The sequence below is a fragment of the Lygodium microphyllum genome, chromosome 26 (assembly GCF_053477565.2).
Source record: "Lygodium microphyllum isolate KBCC chromosome 26, Lygodium_microphyllum_v1.1.10, whole genome shotgun sequence".
Classification (NCBI taxonomy): Eukaryota; Viridiplantae; Streptophyta; class Polypodiopsida; order Schizaeales; family Lygodiaceae; genus Lygodium; species Lygodium microphyllum.
In genome coordinates, this window is record NC_141160.1 from 91,381,008 (window position 1) to 91,389,990 (window position 8,983).

Below are 8,983 nucleotides of genomic sequence, written 5' to 3' on the forward strand. Positions count from 1 at the left end.
TCCAAAGACCCTTGGGCTGATGCGTTGGTTTCTTTGGCGTTGGACATTTTGGGCAAAAAGAGGGTGGAATAGTGATTCTCTCTTCATCTTAGGACTGTTTTTAGGCGTGAGATGGGGTGTTGAGCCACCAAATTAAGGCACGCATTAATCTAAAATTTCTTGCATTAATGCCTAATTTAGACCCCTGAAAACAGCCCCAAAAGCAATTCCAAATAAGGCTTTACTTTGAGCAATAAGACAAATATGTGACAATCCTCTATAAATGATTTTGTTGTGCTACATCCATTCTCATTCAACGATCTTTGATCATTCAGCCATCAGCTCTTCAGTCCCCATTCTACCCACACCCTAGAGGGGTCTGATTTGAGCGGTTGCAGGTCATCACCCTCGCTGCCCAAGCATCTGCTGTGTATATTGAGCCTCTAGAGGACATCACCCAGCTCAGAGGACGTTTATCTAGCCTGTTGCCATCATCGCCAGGTTGCTGCCATTTTCTCCCAGCCAGCCTCTGGCCACTCGGCCCTTTTTGGAGCTGCCCAGCTGATTGCCTCCACCTGGAGGACAATCATCTGCATGCTGTCCTTGTTGATGTCATCAAAGCTACTGCATTTTTGCTCTAGATGATCTGCTTCTTGCTGCTACGACTCAGGAGGAGACTAACTTGATGCCCTGATCATGAATATCATTTGCTATATGTGGGGCTGCCAACTCAGGCGGCAAACTTGGTGTTTTGCTGCCCGGAGTCATCACTGACATCTTGCTGTGGACGACTGTGTTTCACTCCTTCCATTGCTGCTCATGACATCATCAGCATTGGTAGATCACTGCTGCTGCTGTTATATTTTGGGATCCATCACAAGCATGACACACTAAGACACCATTTTCTCCTCTCCTCTGCCCTCAGTCCTTAGACATGGAGGTTCAAGTCCCCCTTGTTGTATAGCTCACATTCTCATACACTCATAGTTCATTGAGCATTCTTTTGGGTTGTGGTACATTCTATGTTCCTTTGTGTTTTCCCTGCCATCTCTTTACAAATTCTGATTCAAGAAAATGGTCTTTATGTCCAGTTGATGCCTATGCCATTCATGAAATGCTGCAAAGTACAATGATTGTAGAAATGGTAGAACTACATGCAATGGGTGTGAGAGGGTCCTCATAATCACTTCCTTAATTTTGAGCATGGCCTTAGGCCACAAGTTGGGACTTGAAAGGATCAATGCTATGATTTGCTTACATTTCAATTTGTCTATGAACCACATAGCTGCCAATCAATGCTCATTGTTGATTGCACCTTCAAACATAGATGCTGACTAATACGTGCTGCAGCTGCAAGGGCCAATGACTGTATGCATGTGGAGTAGCTTCTCTAGCTCTGACCAATAAAGGCTTATTTTCTATGCTGTCCCCAGCAGTAACTTGTGGGTGAATTTTAGGAGCAGTTCTCTCTTGACCAATGCATGGTGAATTTTTGCCTAATGAATGGGGTAAAAATCAGGCTGGAAATCAGTACTTGATTGCTGCTGCTATGTGGACTCAATGGCAGCTGGTTCTGATGTTGGTACTGGCTCAAATAATCTGGGGCTGACTAAAATAATGGCAAATCAAACACATCTTCAAAACATTCCTACGATTTTTTTTGCAAATAAAACGTGGCTAATTATATTGCTTCAGAAAAAACCCGAATACAAAGAAGTGCTCATGCTCAACAGACCAAGTTGGAGCTGGTGAAAGTCACAGATACATCATATATACAAGCCTCTCAAGGCGGTCTGGGGGGGATAGGGGCAAGAAGCCATTGGGGGGGGGGGGTGTATCGCCATCTGAAACTGCCTGCCTGCATCACGAAGAACAGGTCCTGGCCGCCCCAAGTGCGCATGAAATGACCACGGAGCTGCTGACGAGCCCTGGACTCGCCCTGCACGTGATCTCATCGGCCTCGAAGGGAGTGGATGATGGAGGTCCAGAGCTCCGCTAGGGTCGCCTGTACTGAAGGTCTCTCTCCGCCGAAAGCTACTTGACACTACGCCTTCCAGATATGCCAACCAGTAAGACTCCCTATGATTTCCCATACCTCAGAGCGGTCTATTGTGGGCTCTAGTACTTGGCGGATGGGTAGAGCCTCTAAACCCACCACTGCGCACGACCTTGCCTCGATCATGAATATCGTGTCGTGCATCCCAGCCTCATACCCGCACTTTACAGATCGGCCACCAGCAGGGTTCTCATAGAAGGGAGGCGAGGGGAGGAGTTTCAGCTGGAGAGATCGGTCCGATAGGGCTGCCCCCTGGCCCCGTACCTGTTCCTTCTCTTTGCAGAGGCGATGTCACACTTCCTCAGGTCACGTGTGAGCGGTTTACATGACCTCCGACTTCTAATAAGAGAGGAGACCGAGCTGTTAGACTCAGAGTATGCAGATGACACAACGCTCTACATAGAGGATGATAAATTGATGCAGGACGGAGGAGGCCAAACTATTTTAGTTCCCATTCTCGTTTTACATGGCTCTTAAGGTGTTCTGCACTGCAACGGGAGCAAAAATCAATTGCCGAACGTCTGTTGGTTTCCTCACAAACCCGGACTCTAGCACGGAGTGGCGTGTCCACCTGGGATTTAGATGGGTAAGCAGAGGACAGACCGTCCGATACCTAGGGTTCCAAGTGGGACTCGACATCACTCCCGCCTAGCAGTTTCTTCCAGTCCTCGATTCTATTCGGAGAAAGCTGACCTACTGGAGCATGGCTCACCTCTCACTAGCCGGCGGAGCCTTGGTTGTTAACCAAGTCCTCTTAGCGACGGCCTGGTACATCGCCTTGTTTTGGTGATTCTCCTCCTCCTGCTTAATACAGCTTCGCCGCCTAGTGCGGAATTTCCTTTAGTCCGGGTCAGACGACTCCAGGGATTCCAAGGCCAAGGTGGTGTGGGCGACCATTATACGACATCAGTCAGAGGGAGGGCTTGGGATCATAGACCCAAATTATTAGAGTATGGTCCTCCTGGGTAAGCTAGTTGTCCGCGGCCTCACACTAGGAGGGCAGACCTGGAAGGTCCTATTGCAGGAAGGTCTTCAAGACTGTAGACCGAGGCTTGGCGGTGAGTGGAGGCCGTCCCTGAGATGGATCTTCACAACAGCCCAGATCACCCCCCCCCAAATCACCCTTCCTATGCAGCTTGCTCTATGTGTGGCAGGGCCTCCGTAAGGCCCTTATCCAAAGCCCCCTAGGCTGCGAGGAGGAGATAGACCGTTAGCCAGTGATTTGAAACCCCCGGTCAGGGACCAGGATGGGACACAGATCGGCGAGCGCCCCCACATCCAGTGGGCTGGTTGGGAGGTTGGCCCGGCTCGTACAATGAAGACATGGCGCGTGTATAGGATGGCGAACGAGGAGGTGGTGAAGCAAGCATCAGGCTGCTAGCAGCGAGGAGTGGAGCTGAGGAGAAGGGAGATAGATGCAACGATATCTCAAGAGTGGCCTGCTCCCCCGACCCGAAAGCCGATAGAGCCCGGGGAGGTATGGGCCGCCAGGTTTTCACCAGCAGGCATCCCCTTACAGGTGGCAAGAAGAGTGGGTGGCGCTCCACCTAGAACCTTTTTCACAGTGCAGGAAGGGGGGCGTCTGGCTCTTGACAAAGGGCAGCATGACGAGGGGATAGCTGTCCTTTCATGGAATAGGATCTGGGTGGTTGGCCTTGAGGGGAAGATACGGCGGCTGGGCCCTTTGGTCTTTTGGCAAGAGCTCAGGGAGTGGCGTCTCTGGATATGGGAAGAAAGGCCACTTGATGAGCTGGAGTGGGATCCGGGAGAGTGGCTTTGGCCGGCCACTGTGGTCACCAAGAAGCTACCCAAGTCCCTGGAGTACACCGCCAAGATTGGCAGACATGTACTGATGCAAGAGGACATGGATTGGGTGCCGTGACGTAGCAGGCACTGGGCGGAGCACAACATCACAGAGCCGTTCCGACGGACCTTCTGGCGCCGCCTATGGGACAGCTGGAGGCCGAGGAGGGTGTCGTACTTTTTATGGCTGGTGGCACATGGAGGCTTGGCGGTGGGAAGCTGGTTTGCCCAGATGCAGAAGGGGGTTTGTAAGTGCTGCACACAGTAGTCGATGGAAACCCCAAAGCACTACCTTTGGTCGTGTGAGGCGGCACAGCTCGTGTGGAGAGGAGTATGCCACATCTTGCGCTACATAGCACCCAGCCTTGGATGTATTTCTTGGGGTGTTTCCTGTTGGTAGGCAGTCAGCCAGGGCCGTCACCTTCCGGAAATCCAAGCCTGGGGGAAACCCAACCTTACCATGGTGCCCTCTAGGAAATCCCAGTCCACCGTGTCATAGGCTTTCTCAATATCCAAGAGTAGTACGGCCAATCTCTGCCCATTGTACTGGGCCCACTCTGTCGCCTCAAAGAAGGTGAATACATTGCCTAGGATGCTCCTATCTTGGACAAAGCCTGTCTGTGTGTCATGAATGATGTCCGGAAGCAAGGGGCGTAGTCGCCTACCAATCATCTTTGCCAGTGCCTTATAGGCCACTGACAGTAAGGTGATCAGTCTCCACTGGGAAAGCTCCAACCGGTCTCCCCCTTTGGGGAGAAGACTGATAAGGCCTGTTGATAGACTCCCTGGCATCTGTCGTCTTGAAGTGAAAATCTCCTGAAAGGCCAACAGAAGGGGGTCCTTCACCACTTCCCAGAAGGTAGTGAAGAAAGCCTTAGAGAGGCCATCCTCTCCCAAGCATTTCTGCTTGTCCTGTGTATGGAAAGCCTCCTCTAATTCCTTCTCTGTGAAGGGGGACCAGGAGGGAGCGTCCCATCTCCTATGTGATGAGGGACGGGATATTATCCTAGACCTGCTGTCTACATCGTTGTCTTCTAGCTAAGGCTGTCTCCTGCTGGAAGAGGCGACTATAGTAATCGGTAGCAATCTCCATCACCTCGTCTGGGCTAGAACGGATCCTCCCATACTGATCTCGGAGGCTGCATATCTGATCTCCGGAGGTGCGAGGTTGGTGCACCTGAAAAAACTCCCTATACATCGTGTCCCCCTTCTGTGCCTAGAAAGCTGCTGAGTGCGGAAAGAGAACTCAGAGCGCCTGTCCTCTAGGCCAACAATGGCTGCTCGTGCACACGCCTCATGTGTGTGGAGGGTGGGATCCCTTGGTGCCACTTGTAATAATCTTTGCGTGGCTGAAAGGTCCCGCTGGAGTGCTCTCTCCTCCTCCCAGCTCTATTGTGTGGCTTGTATGGCCGCCTCTTTGCAAATCCTGCTCGACTCAGCTAGGGCCTCTGCAACCTCCTCTGCGATCTGGCCCCTCCTGCCCCACTCTCTGGTCCAAATCTGCTCTATCTGTCTTGTCACCTCCTCCCTCCTGTGGATCAAGTCAGGGATCGGACAAGATCGTGAGTCTAGGGTAGATGCTGGGGGATCTAGTGTCAGGAGAACCGGGCAATGATCGGACAACGTGGTGCTCGCCAACAGCCCCAATCTGGCCTCCCCGAGAGCCACCCCACTCTCCCACATAAAGCTTGTCCTAACCACTCTAGCAGGACTCCACCTAGCCGCCTGTACCCCCAAGAGAAGTCCAACGACCTCTCCTTCTTGTGGAAGGCAGGGTTTGTCCAGGCAACGCGTGCTCCTACTGACAGTAGAGACACCTCCCATACCTCCTACTCCTCCCCGGCCATGCCTTGGTAGTTTCTCCCTCTGCCCTGCTGGTCCTCCAAAGCCTCTAGGTTGTTGAAGTCTCCTCCAACAATCCAGGAGTTCACCTCTAAGAGTCCTTCCGCGATCTCCACCCAGAACTTGCTGTGTGCCCTAACCTCTGTAGGGGTATAGATATTAAGGACTCCCAAGGCATGAGTCCCCAATATCCAATTTGATCCATAGCACCCTCCCTTATCGTCTCGTGGTCTCGAACACAAGCGGTAAGACTCGGACCAATTGAGGTGCATATGCCTCCACTCCTACCGTAGGCACCTATGGTGTGCTCCTAGTAAGTGTGCAAGCTGCTTGAGAGTACCTTCCCTACCCGTTGGGCTTGGGTGGGGGTGAGCTTGTGCTCCTGTAGAAGTAAGATGTTGATCCGTTCGGCAAGGGCAGACTGCAACTCCTGCCGAACAATCAATTTCCTGGAACCACGTTTCCCATTGTAGTGGAGGCTATTCACATTTCACGATGCAAGATGTGAGCTCATGGGGAAACTTGTGACTGCCCGAACAGGCATCTGTTCGGTGTGGTGGCTGCTGATGACGAGGAGGAGCTATGAGGCATGCAGGTACGCTTTGCCGCCGGTCTGGATGGCGAGCTCCATTCCCCCATGGTGGCCCTCGGCCGGACCAACGGGGTGATAGAAGTTCTAGGTGGTACTATCAACGCATCTATCAACCATGCTGAGAGTCGAGCCTCTGTGCAATGGTAGAAATGTGCCGCATGCGCCAGGGGCCACTCAATTACATCTCTCGGAGCTCTCCATTATGGGGGGCTCGAAAGATAATGCTCAGGTGAGGGACCTCGGCACCAGCCCACCAGTTAATGTTCATCATACAACCAGGCCACTGCTGTGCAAACAATGCTAGTCCTTCTCCCATCCACTGGGAGGTGTGGTCCGCCACTTGACTTTTCAACTCTTTCTCTATTTGTGTCATCGTCCACTCCCCTGAGTGAGAGGACTAAAGAAAGAAGGCCTAGTTTGGTCCATCCGGTGGTTCTAGTAGATGGACCTTGCCCCTCCTTGACTTACGAACCACGAAGATCCCCATCTCTAGAGGTAGTGGGAACTCTCTAGGCTTTGGAACTCTTAAGTAGGACCATGGGCCACTGCGGAAGAACTCCTGTGGCAACAGGTGTGCCTGTCTCGGGAAGGTGTGACGGGCGGCAAGGGTGGATGAGTTGGTGGCTGTATGGGAGGGGGAGGACTGCTGGTGTGAAGAGGATGTAGGCGTGTGTGGCTCATATCCTCTTGTGGGAGGCGGGGGGGGGGGGGGGTCGGACTGGGGGGGGGTCGCCTGAAATAGGTATGGATCAGGGGAGGTGCTCAGTACAGGAGGTGGTGGGGGGAAGGATGATCGAGGGATGGTGGGGTGGATGGAAGTCCATGGCGGGTGTTGGGGGGGGGGGGGCCTGGGATGTGGGGGCTGTGGGGACTCAAGAGAGGTAGTCTGTGGCGCGGATGGTGGATGCGGAGGGCTACGGTCGTGCCAGGTGGGGGGGGCAAGAGGGGGTTGTGGAGTGCTCTGCCAAGGGGGTGTTGCACGCCCACCTGCTCCATGCTGCCGAGGTTGGGTCTGAGACGCAGGCTGCGCCCCCCCTGCCATCTCCGTCTCTGTTGTCTCTGGACCCGTGTGAAGCCATTAGCGTCCACCTATAGGCGTGTCGGCAGAGCCACCTTGGCTCCGGAGCGTGTGCAACCTGCTGCCTGATGCCCAAAGTCGTGACAGCGTAGGCACTGCCCTTGCTACCCCGTCACAATGACCTGCTGCTGCCTAAAGGAGTGCCCGCCCGCCTCAATCTCTAGGAACTGTGGGGTATTCTTGACCTCTTTCACTGCCACCCGTACCTTTGGGACTTCTGCAGCTGTCATTGCATCCGCGAAGGATGTGGGAAGGATAGTACCGAAAAGCCTTTCAAAGTCTTCCACCAACTGGCGATACTGAATCGCCAGGCCGGGGAAAAGAAGAGTGACCGGGTGTCGAAGAAACTTGTTATGCCTCCACAGTGAAGCCCTTGTACCAAGGGACCATGTGTATGACCCCCTTCGTGGACGCATATGGTGAGGTGGCGAGTAACTCACGAGCTGCGTCCGCCGAGCTGAGCCGGACCATGAAGATCCCTTGGCCCAATAGGACGGCCTCCTCGATCTGCACTATCCCAATGCGTAGCGTGGAGTGTAGCTAGTCCTGAAGCTAGGCCGTGGTTGGGGAATGTCCTACTACGTGACCATAAATCGTTGTTTCCATTAGCTCCAGCTCCTTAGCTCAAATGGGTAAGAGCTGTTCCTCAGAGAGGACTACGCGCAAGGTGTTTGACTGGGGGGCACTCGTTGAGTGCGCTGACGTTTGACCAAGGGTTTTCATTGCGTGTCCCTACTGAGAGGACTAACAATCACGTCACGGTGCTACCGAAGGGGGGGGGGGGGTGTGTAGATGGAGGGAGCAACTGCAGGGTGGGGGAATCGATGGCGAGGGAGGGGAATCCTGCTGTGTTTGTTACGGATAGGTCTGAGGTTGCGGACGGGGGAAGCGCGCCGGGGGGGGGGGGGTGGGGAACGAACTGTTTGGGCTAGGGGGGGGGGGGAGACGGGCAGGCTGATGGCCAAGGCGGGGCAATAGGTAGGGCGGGGGCGGGGCGATGGCCAGGGCGGGGGCGATGGGCAGGGCAGGGCGGGACGTCGGACAGGACAGGCGACGGGCAGAGCGGAAGACTGGCGGGGGCGGTGGGTAGGCAAGGCGAGGGCTCAGGTGGGGAAGGAGGGGGCGCCAGCGCAGGTGACGATCGTGAGGGAGGCGGGGGTGAAACATTCCTACAATTACCTCCACAAATTTGATAAATTTCCTCAGTATTCAATCATAAGTAGCTTAACTCTTTTGTTTGGAGTATTGAGCTTCATGACATTCATTTTACTCTCTCTCTACTTGTCTTGACTCTGATATAGACATGTTCAAAATTGCACACAACAGATGAAAGAAATCTTAGCGGCAGGAACCCTTTCAGATCCTTCCCTTCCAAAGGTTGAAAATAAGGTCAGTTTATGCAAGTTAAATTGATTCTCAGAATCATGCAACTGTTAACTTCCATGATATATGATGAAGAAGTAGAATGCTTATCTAATACTGCTTATGGTGATAATCACACCAATGTCTAGCGGCTGCAGGGAAAAGATCAAGCAGTTAATCCATTGAGAAGATTGGCAGTGTTTCAAGTTGATCTTCTTGTCAATAGCAAGGTTTTCTTTTTCTCAACTTATAAACTGCCATTATCTAACAT

The 8,983-nt window shown here is 53.1% G+C and overlaps 1 protein-coding gene across 1 annotated transcript in view; it reads left to right on the forward strand.

The window, feature by feature from the left end:
* LOC148013533 (uncharacterized) overlaps positions 1 to 8,983 on the forward strand; it is a 184,267-nt gene that overhangs the window by 99,658 nt on the left and 75,626 nt on the right. Inside the window, exons 12-13 of the mRNA XM_087668651.1 lie at positions 8,677 to 8,739; positions 8,862 to 8,942. Coding sequence (XP_087524777.1) covers positions 8,677 to 8,739; positions 8,862 to 8,942 — 144 coding nt within the window. The remainder of the gene's footprint in view (positions 1 to 8,676; positions 8,740 to 8,861; positions 8,943 to 8,983) is intronic.